Below are 25,766 nucleotides of genomic sequence, written 5' to 3'. Positions count from 1 at the left end.
TCTCAAGTTGACATAAATCATATTATTATTAGCAGCTTAGTTAAATGCGATCATTTCTTCATTTCGCGTTGCACAAGTGTTACGCCCTAAGTTACGTTCTATGAGAAAAGTCCTTGCGAGAAAACAAACCGGCCTTTGGCGAACAGTTGTTTGTTGACTCCGCAACAAGCCGCACGCGCATATCTCTCGACCAGTGCCATTCCTTCAAACACGTGCGTTTTACTCGCTGCCAGTGCATATTGTAAACATATATCATTGTGATAAGGTGCAATTTTCTGTGATATTGTGATAACCGATTATAACGAAGTGAACAATCGTTAGATGTTAAGGTAATATCAATTGAGGATTCCACAGGATGATTCACTGATAATTGTTATTTTTATATACCAGCGCGGGTGAGGTAACTTTGAGATCATACTTTTTGCCACCTGCCGGGTGGTAATTAGAATGAATTAAATGTAGATGGTAGATAAAAATAATAAGACGCTCATTAGTAGCCTTCCTTACATATTCAACAGGCTTACAACAGTTTTGCATAATTGTCGATGCATGAAGATATTTAATATTTAACCAGATGAAAGAAAAAGTTTCTTCAAACGCCTTTACCGTAAAGATTTTAAATATGAACGCATAATACACATTTTGAGCGATCGTGTAATGTATAACAAACCAAATCAAATCAATTTATTAAATGATTACTAATAAAGTATTTTTTATATTGTTTACAAACATCGTTACACTAACTGAAGTATGCATGACGTCATTTCTTATACGATTAATCAGGTCAATAGCCGGGCACATGACGATATCTTAAAATAGTAGGTACAATTTATTAGATTTATGTGTACATCAGTACACGTTAATGCTTCATAAATAATTTTATTGATCTCACATTCATCGATATTAACTATACTAGACAACTCTACATTGAAATTAATAATCTCTAAGGGTATGTATTTATGATGCCATTCTTTTTGATAGTAATGGGATGCTTATCTCAATAAATACATTTCTCAATTTTCATACAGCAATAAAGAATAATCAACACGTATGAGTTAACACTAATGTGACTATGGAAACAACAGTACAGTGTCAATCTTGTGACGTCTACTGTGTCGAACAGTTGTACTTCCTTGAGTAGCTGAATCACCATTTAGAGAAAATCAAATTATAATAATGCCACAATATAGCGCCGATCCTAGGGTAGAGCGAAGGAGCGGCTCTAAGTGATCGCAAGGTACCCAAAAATATAAAACTTCGATGACGGTTGACGATATAAAAAAAACAAACGTTACGGCTAGACTCTAGACGTAACCTTAAAAATGAACCTCCAATAGTCTATTTTACTTTTTTTAAACCACAACGAGGAATCTCTTGGCCTGTATCTCACCTGATGGTAAGTGACGATCAGGCCGAAGGTGGAAGCGAGCTTCACCCGGAATCCTCAACCACGGAGGAACTGGCTATTTTACCTCTACCTGCCGGAACACAACAATGCTGTTAACATTGCTGTTATGGCGACAGACTTAGGTAAGATGGTGGTAGCTAGCCAGTCGGACTTAGAACAAGCTCTACCACCAACCAAACTACACTACTTAGATCCTCTTTGGTCGAAGGTTATGAAGTCATGGGTAATTTGAGATTCCATGTATAAAATGAATTAACACCTTTGGTGCTAATGAAGTTTCGTTACATACACGTGTTGAATAATACATGTCTGCTCAAATATTGTTTCATTTCATAGCAAATTCATATATGACGAATGTTTAAATAGCTTGTTAATGGCTCTGCGTGCATTAAGTATATTTAAAAACTTATTCGTTTAGTAATATTATTGTATGCTTATAGATTTGGGCTATTTAATAATACAATTACTCTTAATTTAATAATAAAATTAAGAAATGTCTTATCTAACTCTACTCTCCAGTAGCAGTTTCCTACATTACACAAGTACACATTGTTGTATACTTTGCGATTAAGAAAGGAACATATACATTTATCTAATAAAAAGATCTATATTATTATCAAATAAGTACTTATTTGATTACCGACACAGCAGATTTAATTAATCCGATAGTTTTAATTACAGCAAAGTATGATGGATGACACAACTAAAACTTAACGTAACGATAATTAAGTTAAATGCCTTTAAGGCAGTTGCACAAACGGCCTTATTTATATAAAATAATAGCTTTTGCTTGTTGCTTAGGCATAGATTTATGTTTGTCACAAAGTACTTAATTAGGAATTGTTTTAAATCAAACATGTTTTGTTTGGACTAATCAAATTCGTAGGTACTTGCCAATCGGGACTATTCCTACCTCTCCTCCAACCTCCAACTTAATGAATACGACGAAAACAAAAGAGTTAGCAACTTAAATTTAAATTTGCTCAATGTTTAGAAAGGTTTTTCAAAATTCATGCGGAGGTCAGTCAAAGTCAAACCAGTCTACTGGCTTAAAATTACAAGTGGGCCGTGGGCCCAAGTTTCTCTACATTATAACAATAGTTGAAGAAAATCCACACATCTACTTGATCCACTTAAGATGTTTCAGATTTTTTTTCAGAGGTTTCACCATAGCTTTGACATATAACTGCAATTCCCTAAATAAACTGGAAATTACTGTACTTCTCAGACATCTAAATAATGTGTTTAAAAGAGTGCAAAACAAATATTTTCTCAAAAATATATTGCAGGAAGCCGATTAATCTGCGAAAAGCAACATCTGCACAACAATTTCACAAAACAACAATATTGTAGGTAACCAGAACAGGTCAAGCGTGGCAAGCAGTTTTAGTGTGCATTGTTTTGTGCTAGACACGCTAACGCAGATTTGACTGATGTCTGAATATAATAAACTCTACATTTTAGTTACTTCATGCCAATGTTCTTAATATCGCGCGTGGACATAAAACACGCAACTTTAAATGCATCTTGGTAATAAAAATTATGCGATGCGTCACAAAACTCGTTCGTAATCAAAGATTTTCATCGAATGTTGAGTCACATTGCTCGAAGACATTGTTTTAATAAAATATAGAACTGCAATCTGCATAATTCATGATTTAGTGTCTTTTATTGAAACATTTGATATTAAACTAACTTCTGTCATTATTAAAATGTTATTTCATGACTTTGTTGTGATTGTGAACACTTTATGTGATGACCTACTTAATGTAGGTTGTTTAACTCATCGTCATCATGCCAATTACTCTCCACTGCAGCATGACCCTTCCTAATTTATCAGAGGAGGCAAAAGAAGGATTAGATCTGCACTTCCCGGGCTGGGCAGACGGATAAGCCATCGGAGATATGATTAGGTAGAGTCTATTCCTATTGACTATGCTATATCCATCTCGCATGGATCTTAAACTATGTACCAACAAACTGTTCCAAATAAACCTGCATCTAATGAAGTTCGGTGGTAATCGTCACGCGACGACCTTGCGCGGACGTTACCTGCGATCGTGACGTAACATATCAAGTTAGACCTCCAAACTGGAATGATTGTGTGATGTTATAGAGACGCGCTGCGTCGGCGGAGGCCGAACGTTTTGGATGGCTTTTTTGTTAGTGATCTCAAGTTTAAAGTATTTTCGAAGAGATGGTACTTAATACTCAGTGTTATGTTCTTACATATTGCAATTGCACGGAATTGGAAGGAAGGAAGAAACAGTTTCGCCAAATAGAGATGACTTTGCTCTACTTATCGTATTATTTGTTTAATTTATTTATTTAAATTTGCTAAAAAAGTACTATTGGGGGACTCAATATCAGTACGTAATACAGTATTCTTACCAGTCAACCTAAAGAATCGCAAAGATAAGTCAATTACGAGTTCTAGTTTAAAAATGTAATCTAAATAAATCAAAATTTAATTAATAAAAATGTATCACCGTTCATTTCTTGGATAAATAATACGTTTTATATTTGCTCTATTTATTTTCTAAACTATTTCGTAATTCAATGCACTTTACACTAAATCTGCGTTTTGTCTATGTCTGTGGTTTCGTTTGATTTGATTCAAATTATTTCGGATTTTCTCACTCTGCTGGAATCATGAAATTGTACGAAATTCAATTTGGTTATTACGCACTCTACCCACTAAGATGCAGTTTAGCAATGGCCATATTTCACGGAAGACTAGTGTTGTATGAACCAAAACAAAACGGTTTGGAAATCCCTGCTCTGTTTGAATAGATATTGAGATATTATTTATGGCTTAACTTGACCTAAGATTGCAGGCTAAAATGACTACATACCTACTTGTTTATTTAGATACTCTTTAAATATCATGTCATATCAAAACCACGCATTTATTCATGTAGGTAACATGGCTTTCTGATAAAATATAAATGAAAATTTGAAGAAGAAACGTCAATTCGTTAATGAAAATGCAAGTGTTTTTTTTGTGTTACAGTTATGTAATGTATGAGTAGCTTGGACTTTGTGTAACATAACACGTTAGTACAAGGCCAGTAACTAGATATCCGGTTCTTTAACTAAAAAGCGACAGCAGATTTTAAAGAATACTAAAATATTTTGTTGCACATAGCGTAGATAAGTGATTGAAACCCTTGAAAAAGAGGCTGACAATAGTGACTGAGTTTCTTGCGTTGCTTCTTTTCATCACTGACCTATTTATTGTCCTGAAGCAGAGGTATGGTTAATACTGGGGTGTGTAAAAGTGCTTTTTAAAAGCTTACTTGCATAAATAAATGAGTTTTATGAGTTTTTATTGAAGGTAAAAAAGATATGATGCACACATATCAAACAAAGATGACGTGCAGCTCTGATGCACTTCCACAATTAGTTAAATCATTAGACGATTATCAGCTATTAAGACTTAGATTAATAATGCAGATTGCGTTTTAGAGAACACAATTGCATAATTTGTTACTAGCGTTTTGTAACTTTTAGTTTCAGAATTCGCGCGTTCATATGAAAAACATACATTTTTGGCAATTTACACAATGAATAAGCAAGAAAAGTAAAGACTAAAATAAATAAATTCTTACACAAGTAGGTAAGTATGCATTTTGTGACATTTTGTATGCGCTTTTGTCGAACGTGTGCAACCTTTTTGTATGGGCATTTTGCAAATCAGTTGGGCCATAACGAAAACCAGTCGGCAACCGAAAACCAACGGGCTGGTTAATGTTCAATGCTGCCGGTCCATTATGTAGAGTAGAGTCGCAATATCCACTTGGATTTTTGCTCAACGAGTTTTCGAAAAATAATATCGCTGTTAAAATTCGAAGCTCTCTCGAAACTGTTTTCGAATTTCAGACTCGTTGCATTATCTGTAAAATGTGAAACTTCGTGTATGGTACTTCTTCGAGTTTTTGGGCAAGTCAAAATGGATTCCTGCTATTTTATTGTGAGTGTGTAGTTTGGTCTGAGCGTAGTTCCTTGATTGTAACTAGTGAATGTAGGTAACACTAACACTTACAGTAGAGACTCCTTTTTTTAATGTCGGGAATATACTATTTCCGGGAGACAGTTTATTCTTAGGAAACAATATCCACGCAAGCGGGTCAACGTGCAGAAGTTTAAATTAGCAATTTATTATCGATGCACTGGATAGCTTATTCGGCTAACCAAATGCCAGGGGAAAGGCCGCCGCCAAGGAGGTCGGGACCTTGAAACGTTCTGCGCCAGTTCTGCACGCTCTGTTATATTTTGTGACGCTGCGCCCGCGCCGCGCCACTACACGTGTTGCTGCACCAATCACAATATGGCTATTTCTGTCCGGTTTACTCCATATTTGCTATTTCCACAACACGACTAGCTCCTCTAAGTTGTGTTGAGAAATGTAAACATCATCAAATTAATAAACTCTATCAAAGTTAACTTGAATTAAGTAAGAGCATGACGTCAAGCTACTTTAAAACACAATACATTGTATTTATGTAAACGTTAAATTACAATACATTATTGTTTGTTGATTACATAATTGTTAATTTGTTTCCTATTTGACAAGTATTTGTTTGTTTGACGTAATCGCTTTAGTAAGCATTTATCAGTAAATCACGTATGAACTTATCTGCAAATATGGAATATCATTGATATTTTGATGATAATGTTATTTTAGGTAAAACAAAAACAGCTGTATTACTGGCATTACTGCTAACATTTAATAAGGAACTTTCAATAATGCCTATTTCTATGGATATTTACATCATAAGTAAATCAGTCTCGATAAATGTACATGCTTTAAATAATTTAATGGTTCTAACAATACTTATTTTATTACTAACCCCAAACTTAACAACTAACTGAGACCTAACTATACTGAAGAGTACAGCCGTCAAGTTTTTAGCATGGATTATTATCTGAATTCATATCTTATCATTCATACATCTGAATTACATTGTTCACAGATTAACGAATCCAGTGCCATCAACTTCGTCCAGAAGCTTCAAAAGACGGAGGCGTTGACTGCAGCGACAATGATCTCCGTCCAAGAATGTGTCCTGGCGTTGATTTTAGCCGTATCAACCTTATACACTTCAGGTTTGTAATAAAGCTCAATTTTGCTTTTTAATTATTGTAAGCATTACAGCCAGTAAAAGACTAATTGCATGTAAAACTCGGATATTCCGAAGTCCATGCAGGAATGCGGACGGGAAGTGCTCGCTCGAATTAGTTCACGTAAGAAATCGGTCTTCAATTAAACTCTCACATTCATTTCAATTTCATACATTATGGACACTGCATAATCACTAGGCCTAGAGTTGACAGTATACTGCACTTAGTATCGAACATGTTCAAGCCATATGCCAAATGCCACAATAACAACAATAATCATTGTGAAAAGTTGATAAAATTTCAAAGTTTTTAGTTGATTCTGGAGGTCCCGATTGTTTGCACGAATATCATTTAAGGAATTTGAAATAACACCACTCTCATCTTGAATTTCACCTATAATACTTGTGAATGTATATTCGTGCACTTTATATTTAGGATTTTTCAGCCAAATATCGTGTATCTCTTCTTTGGTTACCGAACTGCTCGGTGTTTCTAGTCCAATGACGATGATTTTCTCCATTGTCAAGGCGTTTAAGGTCGGTGAATTGAAATCTTGCACAACCATTACAACAGATTTTGACTGTCCTATATCCAAACCTCCAAATATAGGACTCACACTTATAACCTCTGAAGTACTTCTAATTTCAAAGACAATTGGTGATTCGTGTTTATTAACCAGCGTCAAATGAATTGACAATACTAATTTGTTATTCTCTCCTCTGAAAATGACCGAATTTGTGGGTTTTAGGTGAATCATTTCTTTTGTCGGATAAATATTACTATTTACTCTTATATCTGAAGGTTTTGTCAGTTCATTTTTGTTCTCAGGTTTAAATTCAAACTTGTAATCATCTCTTCCACCCCATGATTGTAATGCATGGTCTAATTGTACAATTTTAGCAATATTATTCTTCGTAACAAACTTCATACGTGAAGCTATTCTAGGTGGTAGAACTGACTTGATCATTTTAAATGTTGCTGACAGAGCCCATGGCATTTCGTATATAATTAAATAATTTAAAAGGAATGGATAGTACTTTTGAAACAACATCTTTGTAAAGTTGCTTAATTGCATATCAAAATCACTATTGCTACAGTGTGACATATCACAAAATAGACTTATTTTGTTGCCATTTTCTTCCCTTTCGATCCGATCCAACCAGTAAATTAGGATTTTTTTAACTTCGTTCAAGTCCTTCTTAGTTTTGCTATATAGTTTGGATTTAAATACCAGTATGAGGCATCCATCGATGTCCCTTCCATGTGGAAATATTGAGCCCTCGTTTACGTAGTCCATTCTGATGTTGCTTTCATTGATGTCACTTGCCCCGACGGTGGCCCTCCACACGAGGATATCCCAAAGGAGATCCACTGCATGCTGCGTGCTGTTGTCGGCGTGAGCAATTGTTCTCATGAGGTACCGGTCGTCGTCCACTCGTTTCAGATCCAATGGATGGAATTTACCAGGCGGATTTGGAATACCACTGTTTAATTTATCTTTAAACCGATTTCGCAATATCCTAGGCGTGCACATGGCCACCGTATCAAAACACACGTTCGCCATGTTTAACTTAGTCAACTGAAGTATCTACATAAACGTATGTTTTCGCATAACTTATACAAAATGACACACCAAACCGGTTACGAAATGTGAACAAACTAGAATGACAGAAAAAAACATTTACATTATTTTGTCTGGTTGGTATCTGCTAGCGTAATCGTTATCTACTTTGCTTGCGATAACAACAATCAAAGGGAAATTCATTGTGATGGTCATTTTTTAGCTAAGTCTCTTAACCATACTTAGGTATATTATTTTGATGATCTATCAATTAGATTTTTGTCTAGCTACAAACTAAGCGAAGCTTGCCTTGCAATGGCGATTAAGTGACAAATAAACGTCTGAAATAGGCATAAATGAAATAGTTAAAAACATAAAAGCGTTTTAATACTGAATAAACATCTAAACGTCCATGACTCCGATATAAATGCGCTTGTACATAAAACAGTGTCCGCATCGTGGCTTTATCCCACAACTATGTAGGTATGCACCGGGTTAGGCGGTTTTCTATGTCTACATTTGTACCGAACTACACTTCCGTAATGTTTGTATTAACAAACATTTTCCTTATTATTTGTAGATAGACGAGCTATGACAAATTATTTGTTTCACTTACGCAACAATACGGCCGATACAATTTAGGCTTTCAAAAACTATCAAGGGCGTCACTTCACCTTGGAAATAGGCGCGGCTGCACAACAAATTATGAAGTAACAAATTAGAGAAAATGTGAGTATCCAAAGAACCTAATAATACTCGTAATATTGACAAGAAGAACATTAGATAGATGTTGGCGTTAAATAAACTCCACAACCAAGATCTTGACATTTATTACCAGGCAAAAGAATTACAAACTCGTGCGTGACCTTAATTACATTTTCACGGTCAGTAGTTGGTCTGTCTTACCACACCGCTAAACAGGTCGTACAGAATTAAAGAAAACAATGCGGCTGGTGCAACGACAGCGACTAGTCTATACCCAGGCGTGGGATCTCGGAAGTCATAGCATAGAGCGCGAAATCTTCTGCCTTTTTCAATACACAACGACCCTGGATTCCCCGCGACGTACACGGGCTCATCAGTGTCACATCTTGATTGGCTTTCTTCAAAAAATCTGTACCTTGTCACAAGTTTTGCTATCGATCCTCTTGTGCCACTAGAATAATCATTCAAAACTTCTCTCAAATTAAGATCTGAGTATAGATTCTGTAAACTATCCAAGCTCCAAGATTTTCTTGGGTGTTTAGGTGCAATGTCGAATACGCGTGAATTTTGTTTTGGGTGTTCATGAGTTACGCTATGTATATCAAGTCCCAAAGAAGATAAAAATGTCAAATCTGTAAGATCGGAGTCGTCATCAGCACCCACAATATCTGTTATATCACGGTGCAAGATAAATCCACAGTAATATTTTGTAGTCAAGAAATATGGAGCACCCGGTGCGAAGTCACACACTACTCTGATATCACCATTAGGTCTTTCCCCATACGCGCAACCAATTTTATTGCTATCGGCCCAGATTAATTGAACTGTGTTATATGTCGAGGGTTCTATATGTCCACATTCTATGTCTTTTTCACTTAATTTATTTCCAGCGCTCAGAAACCAAGCATAAATACACCCAGTTACAGCCGAAACGAAGCACTCATCTTTAGGTATGCTGAAATAATAACAAGTTGTAATAACAATTATAGATATTTAGAATGATTATATTATGAAAGATAATATGTTTGTTTACCATTTAGATGTTGGGTCGATTTTATATGAGTTAACGCAGCATTCGTCTGCGTATTTCGTACATTCGAGTTGCGATACGTAGCGCTCGTCCAAAGCAGAACATGGAGGCGGACCGGGCAGGCACTGGCGAAGCCAGGCTGCAGCCATCTTCTCTAGGTCATAGTCATATATTATTTGTTTCATATTCTTTGCGGCCGGCAATTGTGGATATTCATCTGCAGCTCCATTAGCTATACGATTTCTCATAGCGTTGACTGTATTGACTATAGCGATATGCTCTAGTATGGTAGGTTTATGTACACGATAATTTTCGTCACATACTTTTGAAACATGATTTTCAGTGAAAAGGCAAAGTGTATGATCACCATAGCATGGTTCTACGCTGCACCATTTATTGAGAGACGATACAGTAGGCACATCGGGTTTAAGCATATATTTACGCAGCTTGTCTTTATCCGGTATGTTAACATTTTTTAAGTCTCCACCTTTGACTAGAAATATATTTGAAGTTTTCTTTCTCCTGCCTAATTCTCCGTATAGAATAGGTAATTGCCAACAAGGGTATTTTTCAGGTACATACCACATATTCTTGTTTGGTAAAAAAGTTTGATTTAATTCCGGGATAACAGCAGCTGGTTCTAAATTGTAGAAATCTGTGAGAAACACTTTGGTCTTGTTTTCTTCAGTATTATTCATGGTCTCTGTGGTGGTTGACGGCTTTTGGGTATCTTTTAGCGATTGGTGTTCATTATCATCCTCATAAACATACTCATAATCGCTTAAGAAATGAAGTTCTGACGGAGTCTTATCTTTAGGATCTATTTTGTACGATAAACGGCGTGGAATTGTAGAGACTTTGACGGTAGTGAGTTGCGATTTAAGTTTAATTTTTTCTTTTTTGTATGCGTCATAATTTTGGTTACCGACAAATATTTTGAATTCATCGTCACTTTCATAGTTGTCTTCTTGATTCTTAGCTCTTAAAGTATCATTTTGTTCTAATGTAGTGTTCTGTAAGTTATCATCTCCAAGTCTGCGCGAATCGGACACGTTGTTTAAAGATATCGGGACGTCTTCGAGGTTGTGGTCATCGTAATATTCGTCTGCAATGCCGGAGCAATGAACTATGAGAACAGAAAATGCATAGCACACGAACAACATTCTAATTCTTTTCGGTGTATTTATTGACTTTCCCTTTGAAGAAAACATTGCCAACTAGATTTACAATAGACATGCTCATATATCATGTAATGAAACCTACAACCTATTTATCGCGACGGAGTTTACAAATCTTAAAAAATTCAAATTATTTAAGTGTTAACCTACTTTTTAAATGGCACTTGTTTAAATCGGCGCCGCTAAGTAAAATAAAATATAGTTATTAAGATTGCAATTACTTAATTGTGCCAGTAGTAGTTACGTATACCTAACTAGCATACAGCTCTGCGACAAACAATAATCGACCGGAATTGAATGGACTGCCACAGTAATTCACAATGCTAACACTATTATTAGCCACTCAGTCAAAGGGGACAAGGTTTGAATCCAAGAGCGATCATTCGTCGACGCATGCGTAATATGAACCGGCGTGGGAGTTAGCAGAACTTGCTGTGATTCATACGGACACAACGTGTATTAGAGTAGGCATGGCAAAGGACATTGATCTGTACTAAATTAAAAAATAGTGACATATCCGAGTTTCTTTGTTTTTTCAAGAAACTGTTGAGTGATACCGAGACATCTCAACGCTATGACTCATCAAACAGAGGATCCGATTAATAAAACTATCGCTACTATTAGTTCATTTGTTACACATGCTCGCTCTACGCATGTGCAAATTAACTAATTATACATTTAAAGTGCTGACAGTATCTATGTTCAACATGTGTTCTACAGGTTCAATGACTTGACCAGGGCATCGGTTCCGTGACCTATGGCGATGTAATTAATAGAACTCTTTCATTGTTACTGTTAACAAGAATTTGATAACTTATTGCCTATAAACAGTGTCAATATCTCGTGTCATTGTGCTTAAAGGGGAAAGTATATTGATTTAGAATCATATAATATTATGGTGTATTGTACTTACTGGTTGTACAAATAAATGTCCATGACGGATCATGGTTCAATCATGAGTTTTAATTAAATGTTTGACCAAATAAAACAAGCGTTTAAAATGTTTTTCTTTTACACGGTCTTGTTACATAGTCAACAACAGTAACTGGGTTTTGAAGCTCTACAATAATGCTCGTTGTGTTCATGAGAGTGCATGATACATCCAAGTATTTTTAATTCATCTGTGTGCGGTTCATCTTTCACCGCGTATTAGTTGGTCATTCTTGCAATTTTGTTTTATTTTTGCTGCGTGGCAGGCGGGGCTGACATTACAGGGTAGACGGTCGTCTCAAGGTTGCCATTTAAAGGCGGGTCCACTGAGGGCAACGGTTCGGACCCCATGACTCACAGACTCACAGTGCAATGTCGTAACTACGAGTTACTTTGTTTGCTCTGAGCATACTGCATACGGTTAGCACTTTGCTGTACGCTAAATAGTCAGCAAATAGCCACCGCCTTGACACCTAATATGCTGTATACATTAAGGACGGTATTATTCCAATAAAATAACTTTGATTTGAAATCTCATAAGAGGAAAATTAATGACTAGCATTTACGCAGCATTGCCAATAACTATTAAGTGACTTAATGCGAGTATAAACAGTTAGAACGACGGTAACATTTTGCAATATAACGTACCTATTAGCAGTAATTGTGAGTAAACCTGAATAATTACTGTGTCATAATGTTGTAACTGTAATTTGCAGGTATTTCCTGGCATACAATATTTATCTTCCTATTACCTATTACTAAAGTGGTTAACATTAAAAATACAATAATCTAGCCAGGTGCTGGAATAATAAGAAAGATATGGCCAAGCCTCTGGCTCGGTCTCTCTTATTAATTTAAGTAAAAGAGAGGCTTTTAAGTAAAAGCGGCATGCATTTCATTAGGCGAATGTTTTAAAGTTCATGATCGGCACGAAGGACGTCTGGTCTAGACGTCTAGACTAAGGCAACAAATAACAGCGGACATAATCATTTTGTGTGATGGATCCTTATTATTGTGAGAAAAGTCAAAAGCGTGACTATGAACAGTAAAAAATACCGTTAATAAATCAATATCCAAGAATACAAAGATAAGTTCCTTAAAACATAATATTCACATTAACATAGAAAGTTTAAACCCATTTTATAGTTAAACCTTGCCTGAAGAAAAGAAGGCCTCATAATATTTCGATTCCTTGACTCCATTAGCAATGCTGTTGCACGATAAAACATGTTTTCGATTCCTTCACTCTTTCATCGATGTTAAGACACATAACGTCATATAAAAATAACAATATGAATGTGTTTTTCAGGAGTATCATGCCTGCAATGCTACCAATGCCTGATCAACCCGCTGCCGGGCCAGTACTACAACACGACCAAGAACCTGTGCGTGCACTTCGACTACTCCGAGAGGTTCATAGTGGACTGCCCCTTCTCCACCATGTGCATGAAGCAAGCCTTCCACCTGGACCTCATTGGAGGAGGTGAGCTACCTGCCGTAATAGTATAGGCATCTACAACTCGACCAAGAACCGGTGCGTGCACTTCGACTACTCCGAGAGGTTCATAGTGGACTGCCCCTTCTCGTCAAGAAAGACTCCACCTGGATCTCATTGGAGGAGATCAGTCACCTAGTCATCTTACCTGTATTCTTATGGAATTTTATTTGGATACATTGTAACATTTGCATTTCCAAACTTGGTAAATATTACATGAAAATCGGCTGCCTAAATTGTACAAGTACTTACGTAAGCCACAGTAACAAGCTGAAGATATTATACAGATAAATTTTTGTTAATGATATTTTTTATTTTGACGGAAAAAAGAGGATTTTAAAGGAAAATAGAATTACTTATTCGTAGTAGTAAATTGCAAAAACCGACAGAAAGAAGATTGGATTGTTCAGAAAACAATAAAAGAAATCTATATTAATAAGTGTTTTCTCTCTTTCCAGTAAAAGTTACGGGGGTCCTCCGCGACTGCGCGTCCCAGAAGAATGAGCACTACGACTTTGTAAATGGGAAATGGATTCCCAAGATGGAGATCCTTGAGCCCTACGTGGAGGGCTGCCAAGATATCGACGATAAGGGCGAGAGGACCACGTCACATAATAGGTAATTCAACCGAATATGACGTTATTGACATAAGGTTGCGGGAGGTGCCTGGATGCGAGCGGCGTAGGATCGGTCTTTGTGGAAATCCTTGGGGGATGCCTTTGTCAAGCAGTGGACATCATTCGGCTGAAACGAGGTGATGATGATGACGTTATTAGAATTCATTTGAAATATCTTTTAATCCCGTTTTCCACACCGCTAAAGAGGAATGAACTAGGGATGTCTAGCGGAGCGGTCGTCATGTGCATAAAATAGAAAGAGATTCCGAGAAAGAGTTCGGGAGTATTGAATATTGAGTGAGCTCATTTTTACTCTTTTTTCCGTCTTTGTCAAATGACGATTTCGAAAATTCGTTCAACACTATTATGACCTTTTTCCTAAGAAAATCTGTATCTGTAGGTGAGTGTCTGGTGGAGTCTGCAACTGTTTTAAGCACTTATATTTTCATTAGAATTTTTCCCTACACGTTATTTCAAAACAAAATATTACGTGAGCTAGTTGCGGTAAAAATCAGCGCTATTAATTGAAATTTAATAAAGTACCGATCAAATAAATGTAAATAATAACTCCGATTTCACCAATATACTCGTAATATCATTATTAATGAAAGACGTGTAATCATTAATCAATTAGGTACTTGATTATATCATTACTTATTAAGATTACTTGTACATTTATGTAATAAGTCGTTTCGTTTGTACAAATAAAAGGAAATTGAATCTTCAATGCAAGCATTTTAGCATCTAAAAGATGTCTAAATTAAGTTCGCCTTAAGTACCAAGTTATGTGTGTATAAAGCTCAAATAAATAAATACAAATCTAAAATTTAAATAATATAGCAAATCCAAAAAAGCTTTAAAGAAAGAGCCACCATCTAGGCACATATATCACTCTTTTTGTAAAGTATCAGCTGTTGTTATTAAAATGATATGGCATTAATGACAGTGACTTAATTTTACTTATTTTGGATAAGAAGAAAACACCAAATTTTTTTTAATCAATATGTATAGAAAATTGAAAATGCGTCGATGTAACACTCAATTAATTCTCAATAAAAGGTAGAAAATAATGGAAAAAATGCAAACAAATTCTAATATTAATATTCTATTTCTATGTTATTCCAGGTTCTGCTACTGCCGCCAGAACTTATGCAACTCATCACCGAGCACCAACCACGAGGGGTATACCGACATCATGGGGGTCATAGTTGTCTTCAACCTCATGAAGTACATCAATAGCCTCAGGTAGTGAATCCAGATCAGTGCGCACAAACACTTAGTGAATTAACTATGTATGTGATAGCATAGTGCGGTCATGCACCAACAATGTGATATTAAAGGAAACTGAAATGATACCTAATTTTAAGCTTAGGTAGAATCTATGTGTTAGTCATAGCCTTTTGTATTTATGTATGTATAATAAAGATAATTTAAGGCATGGATTGGGTGTTTTAATGAAAATGTTTATTGCTATTACGAGTAGATGGACATAATAATATCTGCATTATACCTTATATGAAAACGAAAGAAAATGTATTTAATTTTTGTTATGGAATGTGGTTCAGCTAAAACATTATACGATTGCCTGTTAACATAATATACGATACGCGTGAAACCCAACGTTCCACGGCGATTGCCTTCGCTTATAATATTGCGATGCTGTGAAAATATAATGGTAAGGGTATGAATAAGTTAATAATTAACTTTAAAAAAAAATAAAACCGACTTCAAATGCGTGAACACAAAAAAAAAACTAAAAATTGAAAATATTGCGTATAAAAAAGTTCATCCCCAATTTTCCACCCTTGGGGGTGAAATATTTTCTTCAAATTCGCATGAAACCACCCTTTTGATAATACCTATTCAACAAAAAAATAATCGTTCAAATTGATTTATAATCGGCGGAGATATTGCGTATAAAAAAGTTCATCCCCAATTTTCCACCCTTGGGGGTTGTTTTTTCTATTATTAAATTTAAATGGGACCACCCTTGAGGTATTACCTATACGCCGAAAAAAGATTTGTTCAAATCGGTTCATAATTGGCGGAGTTATCGCGTAACAAACATAGAAAAAAAAAAAAAACATACGGGTCGAATTGAGAACCTCCTCCTTTTTTGAAGTCGGTTGAAAAGAAGGTTTATACGATTTTGAATCCCAACCGCAGCTGACTATAGTTTGATATTACATAAAAAATCAGGTATCAAAACTGACAGCATACATACATACGAAAGTGAGGTCCAATTATCATAAAATGCGTACATCAACATAATCCGTGTGAAAGTTACGATTGAAAAGTCAAAACAATTATCCAACTCATCAATTACTAGCACTAGTTTGGCAGTGTTCATGCGGAAAATGCAATTTGCAAGGAAAATATTTGTGTATATAAATGGTAAAACCACAGTGAAATAACTAAACGGTACCGAGCGAACAGCGTTCCTTGACTTTATACATAGTAATGGAAAACAAGAATTATGCACTAAGAACAATAAATATAGTAAATAAATAATAGTATCATGTTGAAAACTAGCTAATTATAATATTACCTACGTACGTACAACCCTTATCATTTTCCTGAAATTAACTGACAAACGAATCAACAAAAGTAACCCAAAGAATTTAGTAAGTCGCTTAGATTTTTAGTTAAAAGGGTGACTTAACTTTTTTTTATAAAAATAAATGTTTAATTCATGTTAATGTTATTTAAGTAGACTTACAAGGAGAAATGACATTATTCCAGTGAATACTTTTTGTTTTTTAATAAATGAAAATGATAAGTTTGATTTTGCATAAAAACTTTACAAAAAACTTGTAACACAAACAAATTAAAACATTTTGGACGCAAATATATTATCTTAAATAATTCTTTTATCAAAGTGAAAAGTTTCCTTTAAAACACCCTTCGTTCTGTAAAACAAACTTTTGAAATTTGCGCACAATATTTGCCCACAGCGCAACATTGCTCACATTTCAAACAAAGGAGTTATGTGAATATGACAAAACCATGCACCTATAATTACAATAGAAATACAATATTTTAAGTTTCCTTAAATTGAAATAAACTAATAAAATGCGCATACAGCATTCTGAAATGAAGCGTTGTTGTACTTAACATTTATCAACAATAAAATAAATAATCAAAATTAAATACTAAATATTGATAGTTTCATAACATAGTTTTGTAACTATTTCTAAACCACTACTACTCTTATTGTGTTACTAGGCAAAATACATTAAAATATGTATTAGCATTAGGTATATTCTGTAATTAAAGTCAGGGCAAATTGGTGTCACGCACGAAACATGACGCTCCCACTGGTTTACGAGAAAATAAACGAATAAAGTAATATTGTGATGAATGTAATTCTAATTTTATTTGTTTTATCCATAAAAATACAAATTATAAATACGAAAGTAATAAAAAAGAAGAAGTAAGTATGTATGTACTTGTGTTAAACTGTATATTTTTTTTATTTCAATGTTCACAGATTTCTCTCTACGGTAGGAAAGTTTTAGTATTGCCAGACTATTGAAATAATCGGGGATTCTTCCATCAAGGTCGGCGGAAAGAATAGAGGAGAACCAATCGCCGAAATACATTCTGGCAGTTAGGAATAGCAGGAAGTATAGTTTATTTAATACATAGATGAAAATATTCTGAAAAATCTGCACTAGTCTAGACAAACATTCTAAACAAAAGTAGGTAACTGCGTTTAATAATAAAAAAATACATAAGAAAATACTTTCGATTACTTTATCTATGGTTCAGTGAATCATAATATTTGCCTACATTGACCAGTCAATCGCTATAGTGAATGTGCTGACAGAAAATAAAACAGCAAGTTTTTATCAAAGGATGTGGGAGTCATTTGGTATGATATCGAGAATGGGTTAATGTTTCACAATAACATACGCTAATAGCAAAACTGTATAAGTCGCGAATTGTAAAAAAAGATTTAAGTATTTGTAATCTGATTTATTAATTTTTAATTACAATAAAAATCAGGTTTAATGACCTATTTGATTATTTGAGATTTCATTTCACAATGAACTAAATTTAGGTAGCCTGCAAACTATCAAAATGCTGGATAGGCACGCAGCGGTCGACCACCTAATAATATCAAGTGCGGCTACTCCAACAAGCGTTACAAAAATAAATATACGCCAAGATTACTGCTCTCGGCAAAAAAGCGATAATTGCTTGAAGAGTGAGTACTTTGGCAGCTAGTGTTTACTGTTTAGTAACTTTCGCCGCCTCGTTCGCGAGGTAGCATTCTTCAGACGGGCTGATAAAAACCAAAACAAACGACAAGTGGGGTGAAGTGAAGCAAGATTCCGAATCAGCAGTCGTCTGTGGAGACCGCCAAAGTTTAGTCGCGCGCCGGCGCCAGCATCGACCGCGTGAATCAGCGTATAGTCCGCGTAGAATTACATTTCTTCGATATTTGGACATGTCCCGTTTTGCCACAGGGCTTCCTTCCTGTGAATCATGACTTGAATATGGAGGTGCAACATTTCAGTCTGTCGTAGCACATGGAACGGAAAACGCGGCTTGTAAATAAACAATATTAAATCTCATTATGATTCTATAGAATTTGCCGCTCGTTTTTAATTTGTGTAAAGTTTACTTTAATAATAGATTTCAGCGGAATTTTAAGTGGAGTTTTATTCATGAAAATGGATTTGACACTGTTTATGTTGGCGTTTACAATGTTGTGGAAATGTAAGTAGTGTATTGTTTTTAATTTCCATGGGAGTTCTGCGTTTCGTTATCTTGTATTGTCTCTTGTCGGTTGATAATGTCAAGGACTCGATAATGCTTATTATTTTATTTCATGATGACAATACACAAAGAAAAATATCCATTCTTCAAATACTTCTAGGACATTATCCCCTTTAATACAAAATTTAAACTCTACTTAGTTGAACTCTAGTTTAAATTGACATTTAGCACGGAAATGTGATTTTACACCAGTGTTCATCCCGGGTTTAACTTTTTTTAATAAGGCCCCAGTTTTAACTTCAAACTGTTAGGATTTTAAATAAGTATGAACATCTAAAAGTATTTAGTAAAGTTAATATTAATATTATTTTTATTACACGTGGGTTACTCTGTCACGCCCACAGTAGGCGTGATGAAGGCTAATTCGCCCATAATTATTCTATAGCTGTCTAGCCACAGAAAAGCTATTGGGCATTATGCATAATTTGAATTTAATGTATGATAATACGATCCTTGACTTATAGAATTGTAAGTTCAATATTTTATCGGGCTAGAGAGATTTTTCCTAAATGAAATATTATTATTTATTAGTAATTAATATTAGTTTTTCTTTAAATGAATCAATTGTTTCTACATTGGTACTTGAACCTATTATAAATACCTCTAGTTATTAGAAGTCTATGTACTTTCACTATTTATTTACACTAGGGTCCTGTTTCCAAAAGCTTTTATTGACATTCCTATGTACGAATGATGCGTACTCAAAGCTTACTATGTGGCTTACCTTACTTACCTACATAGTTGAAATATGTGCTACTTTACTACAAAAATAATGTGATGCGCTGTCGACCGTATACCTACTTAGTAAATATTCAAACAATGCCTGTGCCAAAACAATAATGTTTTTGGATATTGCAAAAACATAGGCACGAACAAAAGACCGTTTATACTACATGTATTAGTGTATACTAAGCTATATTCTGTTATTAAAGTACATTACATTAATTAAATTAATTTCAAAAAGATAAGAATAATTAAAATCACTAAAATGAACCTTGGGCCTTTATTATTTTAATCAGTTTTTATTATTTATTGAAGATAACACACATTAATCATTTTTATCGATATGGTGTTCCATTTTTCACGTATATTTCCTGTTAATATACAAGCCATTGATATTACAAATAATAAGCTAGTTATTGTTTGATGACTATCTTATATTAGATATTCCCGATCAAGATCTGTAGAACTTCCATGGTTGTTTAATAGGTTTATTACAGGCCAAAGTAATAAAAGACTATAGAATAATGTTATTGTCTCTAGGTCTGTCTATACTCTACAATAGTCTACAATATACTCTAGCTAGACCATCCTAATTCATTCACAATTTACATTCATTCTATCAGTATTTCCCTGTCTAATGGGGGCAGTAGGAGACCAAGATAATAAAAAATAGTTTGTTTAGGAGTGTCATAAGCTTTGTGATTTAATGTTAGAAAAAATACTTTTGAGAAAGCAATCGATGTAAAAGCTAGATATTTATTGCATCCGAAAAGTCATCGATGTATTTTCTAGGTGGACACCCCTACCGCAAAGTAAAAGTGGTTTGCTTTTGTTTTTGCACCTTATTGATTCGAGTAAGGCCCGCCATATATGGTCAGATCCGAACCACCGGAAGCAGTCACAACTGCTCGCTCGAGGGGTTCCGGTATGTTTGTACGTAGAATGCTGTAGTTTTCTCTACAGTTGCAGCTTGAACCTGACGATCTAGCTGCTTCAAGATGTCCGCGTATGGCGGGCCTTAGTAGAAGTGCATATCAGCAACAGTATTTCAACCACGCACACAATTTTTTTTCCAGCGTCTCAAAGCGTGCGGTGCTACAAGTGTTCTCCTGAGAAGGAATTCCACACGAGCACAACCCGTCTCTGCACCCACTTCGACGCCAGCGACGCCTACATTGTAGAGTGCAACTCATCCACCATGTGCTTCAAGAAAATCACTACCCTCCAACTGGGGAACGGACGTAAGTAGATTGAAAATTGTGATGTAAAAAACTTTGTCTCCTTTTCAGTTGCTTAATGAACTGCCTGGGCGCCTGACAGCTCAATCAGCTTACCGTACCACAGTAAACATGGAATCTTATTTCTTTAGGACGCAATCAGTTCAAGTCGAGTCTTAACTTAACCAATCTGTGAACAAATACACGTAATGATTTTTACACTTCGTGTGTCTCATCTGTGTAATCTACCCCAGATTTCAGAACCTTTAAGTCGAGAAATCAATGCCACCAATCAACCCTATTTTATATACTGTGAGAAATGTTGTAACATTCAGACAAAATTATCGTACTCAAAATTAACCCCAAAAAAACAGTAGGAATTTACATTTAATGGGTAAACTTGGCGCCATAGATGGCAAATAGTAGCAAGTAATGAAAGAACTGTCTGCGCGTCACCCTGGCGTCAGACAAAAGTAGTTGAAGTGGGTAAATAACAGCCACCCTTACGCCCTAAATAATACGGATTGGTATTACATACATACGAGTATCATGACCAAACAACGTTATTGATTGTCTCTCTTCGCATAGATATTGGCCCTGAATAAATATGACTTGCAATATCTGAAGGTGAGAAAGACGACATCAAAATAAGGGCATAATTATGTGTAAACATCATCTGTCATCAGTATTATTTATCAAAATTAAAACTATACCGACCATTCCTTCCGATCTTTTTCATCCTAAAACGTCTTTAAAAACGTCGCCAGCTGGTTTAAATTACAGAATGGTAAATTGCTCAGATCATATAGCCCAATAAATAATAGGATAAATCCAAAATTACAAACGGCAACATACCAGTTAAATGTGTCATTGGCTTTTCGAACGAATGTTTCACTAAAAGCTTAATTGAAAACCGCAATTTGATAATTTGTTTCGAGCATGGCGTCATCTAATCCCATTATAAAATATTGCAAGAGTGTCTTTACCACACCAGTGGTACGTTAACCCCGTTTTGGCCATTGATTATATTGATGGCTTCAATTAGTAGAGTCGGGTCATGAGGTCTGTTCGTCTACACCTAATTGGTGCTTTATGAGGCTAATTTTTAACTTGATTTGAATGTCAACGATTTTTAACCTTGGACTGCTGCATTTGGCCCCAATTAAAGTAAATGATAAGCATTAGTATTCGTGTTATGACGTGCAAGATAACCGAAGATTGAAGATACAATCTAGCTCCAAGCCTCTAAAACAAAGTTTCGAAGTTTAGAATTAATTTTGAGATAACTTTGGCTCATTAACGCAACAACAGCCGAAAATGAATACCGAAGGCGTCTTGCCGCTACATTGTATTGTGCCAATAATATTGTGTTAAAAATAAGAAGTAAAAAACATTCAGCTATAAATAAACAAACCCTGATATAACACAGAAAGACGCAAGGATTTGCCAATATGGTCGTGATTTTCTTAAAAGGGTTCCGCTAACGAACACTAAAAACGGATTATAGCAGCTATCAAAATAAGCACAACGGATGGCCATATGGCACATACAAAGAGGTAGCAACGACCGGTTGACCTTAACGTCCTAAACTTGCACATTTTTGTTTTACACTTATTTTCGAAAGCTGCTTCTAGCTTAAATAACCTTGAAGAGAGATTTTAATACTCTAATACAGTTCATAGCCACCGAGTGGTTTACCTACTCCGGTGTTGCAATCGCATATTGTGAACTTGATGCCTTTCTTAGCCCTTCCATGCGCGGAAGTCAATATTATTGAATTATTCTGACACACGTACACATCGGCAAGTTCATTAACATTAAAATGCGATACAAAGAACGAAGGTTAATAAAAATATCCTCTTCCATCACTCATTCATCGAACTTTCACGTCTTGAGCCCGCTACTTGCGAGAATTCCTTTACGCAACTTTTATGTAGGTCCGTATTAAGCATGTGTCGCATACTAAGACGGCCGACTTTACGAGTTGCTGTAAAAGGGCACTTGTATTCGGCGTAAAAGGAGAATTAGGATAATTGATTTGAGGCGCGCCACCATTATAGTAAAATACTAAACGAGCAGTAAATGGTTAAAAGGTCGGCGGTAGAATGCCGTCACCATTGCCACTGCTCCAAATACAGATAAAGAAAAACTGCCTTGAGGTAAATTCTTCGCTGAATAGTGAGCAATAGGGATTTCTGATAACTAAAATAAGGTAGAATATTTCCTTTTATAATTGCATAAATTCCATTTGTGCCATTTTCCTTCCGGTAACTTCATCTATTTGTATGATGTGTTTTTGTAAGAAAATCGAAACAGCGAGAGTGGAATTACGTTTCTCGTATGACGCATTCGTTAAAGTGGTTAGGAAACTGACTGGACAGTGCTAATGAGGGTTGCATGCCACCATAAGAGAATTCTAAGGAAGTGACCATACAGGCCAAGAAAAACGGTCTTTATTTTCACAGATTTAGGTAACATGATTATTTTGATGGTAACAGCCATAGGGTTCTTGCCAAAAAGACAAGAATCACATAGATATGGCCAAACATGGACTACATTATGTACATGTGTGTTAAGTCACCTCAGTGTGGAATGCGCCTAAGAGGGGCATGTGGCCCAGCTGTGACAAAGCGGCCATTGTGGCGCCGACTACCGACTTGATTGCTTTTATTTTTCTTGCATTTTATTGACCGAATAGGGTAAACATTTCAACTGAGAAGCTACTGTTTAACTCCGGAGTCCACATCTAAGTTTATTTTTTAAAAAAGTTTCGTTTTACGGTTTTAGATGGTTTAGGTAATTTGAACCTTTAGGCCCGGTTTCCACCAAGGCGGGAAGTGTCGGGCCGACAAAATTTTCTATAGAATTTGACAGCGGCGCAAAGCGAAGCTGCGCGGAGCGGAGACGAGAAGTGGAAATAATGAAATCTGATTGGTTATTCAAAACACTTGTCCGCTCCGCTCCACTTTGGTGGAAACCGGGCCTAACCTTGCATAACTACGTTTTAATCAAATTTTGACCATCTTGAGATCTGCATAGTTACGTTCATTGTTAATGTCCCACCCAGACCTCAAGCCTTTTCTGCCATTATTTCCAAAAGACTTATTTCGTCTCAATTTCAGTTACAGATGTAACCAGAAGCGTGGAACGCGGTTGCGCCGCGCAAACCTGGGACGGTGACCAGAGGAAGGTAAATGGAAAATGGCGGAAAGTGAACGAGATATACGAACCTTACGAGGAGTCTTGCAAGGACCACTCGGGCGATGAGCGCCCTACTAAATCTACTGAATGCTACTGTAGGGGAGACTTGTGCAATAGTGCTTCGAGTCTGAGGATATGTTTAGCTTTATTTATACCAATATTATTTCTTTTTTATTGAGCTAATGATAAAAATAAATACTGACGAAGTTTTGAATACACTTTAGGGAATATTATAAACCCTTTTTACCTTTTAAATGTCTAGCGACAAAGCGCGCAAATTACTTCAGCATGTATTTTTGGAGGATTTTAACCCTTTATACAGCAGTGGAAATATAGTATTATTTCGAACTTTATTCCCTAAGGTCCAAAAACGATGAATATTTTGGACTTGTTATGCCCGTTAAAGGCTTAGTATCATTTACTTGTATTTTAAAATAATGCTAATAAGGATAATTTAAACAAATTCCATGTAGCGGATTCTTTTATTATTGATGACAACAACAATGAATATTGTTGCAGTTGGTCGAGGATAAGGAAGGATAATGTTCATTAGCGATTGTTTAATACTCAATATATATGTTAATTACCTATTTTTATGAATCTGTACATAATACTGCGGCAAAACAATCTATAATTTAATTATAAAGCTGTACTCGTGTTAATTGTTTCGGAACTGTTAACCATAATTTATTATTATAGTTTCAACATTATAATGTATGCAAATGACAAGTAGCAATGTTTAACAGCCGGCTGTGACCTTCACAGTCACATTTACAAATAAACAAAAGTGTGAAGATTGTATAACAGAATAGTTTAAACACAAGTTAGAGAGTGCATGAAATGCAGCGTTATCACTTGTAGTCAGTTTAAGCCGATAAGGTAGATGGAAACACTGCTTCATACCGAGAAAAAGATTTTTTAACGCATTCTTTACAAAACTAGGTCATAAGGACACCAAAAACATACAGATTATTATGTTTTGGTTTCTTCTGACACTGCCTATTGTAGAAACAGTTTTTAGTATGAAAATTATTGCTTAAAAGTAATATTGTAAATATCTTACTTCATTTCATACTTCTTAAAAAATACAACATACATTTTTACAACAATTTTACGGGTTTCTTATCTGCCAATAGGTTAATTATGTAAAACTCGAATATATTGTATAAATAACAAAATAGGTTCGCTTATTTGCTATGTAGTCTAATAATATTAGATTTGTATTTTACTTATTCTATTTAATATTCCAAAGAAAGAGAGCTTCGTGAGGGGTGGTGCTTTAATATTAAGCAATTTTGCTAGTCATAAAGTCAGCCTTTAAGGCAGTATGTAATGGAATCAATCATATATTTTTATTTTCTTTATTTAGATTTAAGAATTCCCAGTTATTTTTAAAAATGTATGTGTAATGTGTATGTGTTAAATATCTATCCTATTAATTTAAGTTGTATTGTAAATTGTATTTACACCTTTTAATAAACATTCCTGCTTGATAATATGAACCCTGTTTCACTAACCCGTGTGATGAAGTTATATTTGTTTCTAGATTGCAAGCGTAAAGCGATTTAGATAAAAAGTTTACCAAAGTAGTCATCATTAAAAGTAGATTATGTGGTCAACCGCACATACATTATTTACAAACGTTCTTCAAGAGAGTGGAATTCCTTCTAGCGTTTGTCGTGCTGCAATCCTACACACCTGGTTGTCTTAAAACCGAGTAGACAGCATAAAGTAGACTTAAATCTTATGCTAACCTAGCATTTCCTTGTTAAAAGTTATCACAATAGCATTT

General features: G+C 35.3%; 3 protein-coding genes across 5 annotated transcripts in view; 1 reads left to right on the top strand and 2 right to left on the bottom strand.

Moving 5' to 3' along the window:
- Positions 1-25,766, bottom strand: part of LOC135082280 (rabankyrin-5) — a 47,228-nt gene that overhangs the window by 18,830 nt on the left and 2,632 nt on the right. The gene's annotated exons all lie outside the window — the stretch shown is intronic.
- LOC135082282 (uncharacterized) lies at positions 127-25,472 on the top strand. Of its 3 annotated transcripts, XM_063977062.1 has the most exons (5): positions 127-329; positions 6,385-6,517; positions 13,246-13,419; positions 13,890-14,049; positions 15,174-15,490. In XM_063977062.1, the coding sequence occupies exons 2-5, from the start codon at positions 6,454-6,456 to the stop codon at positions 15,295-15,297; spliced, it is 522 nt and encodes a 173-aa protein (XP_063833132.1). In that variant the 5' UTR covers positions 127-329; positions 6,385-6,453; the 3' UTR covers positions 15,298-15,490. The 3 variants fall into 3 exon arrangements, with proteins under 3 accessions (XP_063833132.1, XP_063833131.1, XP_063833130.1); XM_063977060.1 differs by lacking the exon at positions 127-329 and having other exon boundaries at positions 6,118-6,517; XM_063977061.1 differs by lacking the exons at positions 127-329; positions 13,246-13,419; positions 13,890-14,049; positions 15,174-15,490 and adding exons at positions 20,633-20,797; positions 23,896-25,472 and having other exon boundaries at positions 6,108-6,517.
- Positions 8,908-11,153, bottom strand: LOC135082281 (uncharacterized). The gene is made up of 2 exons (XM_063977059.1): positions 9,832-11,153; positions 8,908-9,753 (listed from the first exon to the last, which is right to left on the bottom strand). Exons 1-2 carry the CDS (start codon positions 11,037-11,039, stop codon positions 8,979-8,981), a joined length of 1,983 nt encoding a protein of 660 aa, XP_063833129.1. The 5' UTR covers positions 11,040-11,153; the 3' UTR covers positions 8,908-8,978.

Source organism: Ostrinia nubilalis, chromosome 21 (assembly GCF_963855985.1).
Source record: "Ostrinia nubilalis chromosome 21, ilOstNubi1.1, whole genome shotgun sequence".
NCBI lineage: Eukaryota > Metazoa > Arthropoda > Insecta > Lepidoptera > Crambidae > Ostrinia > Ostrinia nubilalis.
The sequence above is the reverse complement of the archived record's forward strand: the minus strand, read 5'-3'. Positions and strand labels throughout refer to the sequence as shown.

Excerpts from the sequence above, each read along its gene's own strand:
- LOC135082282 (XM_063977060.1), top strand. The coding sequence starts at position 6,325 with ATGGATTATTATCTGAATTCATATCTTATCATTCATACATCTGAATTA. Across the intron at positions 6,518-13,245 it reads ATCAACCTTATACACTTCAG|GAGTATCATGCCTGCAATGC; the intron begins GTTTGTAATAAA and ends TGTGTTTTTCAG. Across the intron at positions 14,050-15,173 it reads AGGACCACGTCACATAATAG|GTTCTGCTACTGCCGCCAGA; the intron begins GTAATTCAACCG and ends ATGTTATTCCAG.
- LOC135082281 (XM_063977059.1), bottom strand. The coding sequence starts at position 11,039 with ATGTTTTCTTCAAAGGGAAAGTCAATAAATACACCGAAAAGAATTAGA. Across the intron at positions 9,754-9,831 it reads ATCGACCCAACATCTAAATG|CATACCTAAAGATGAGTGCT; the intron begins GTAAACAAACAT and ends TTATTATTTCAG.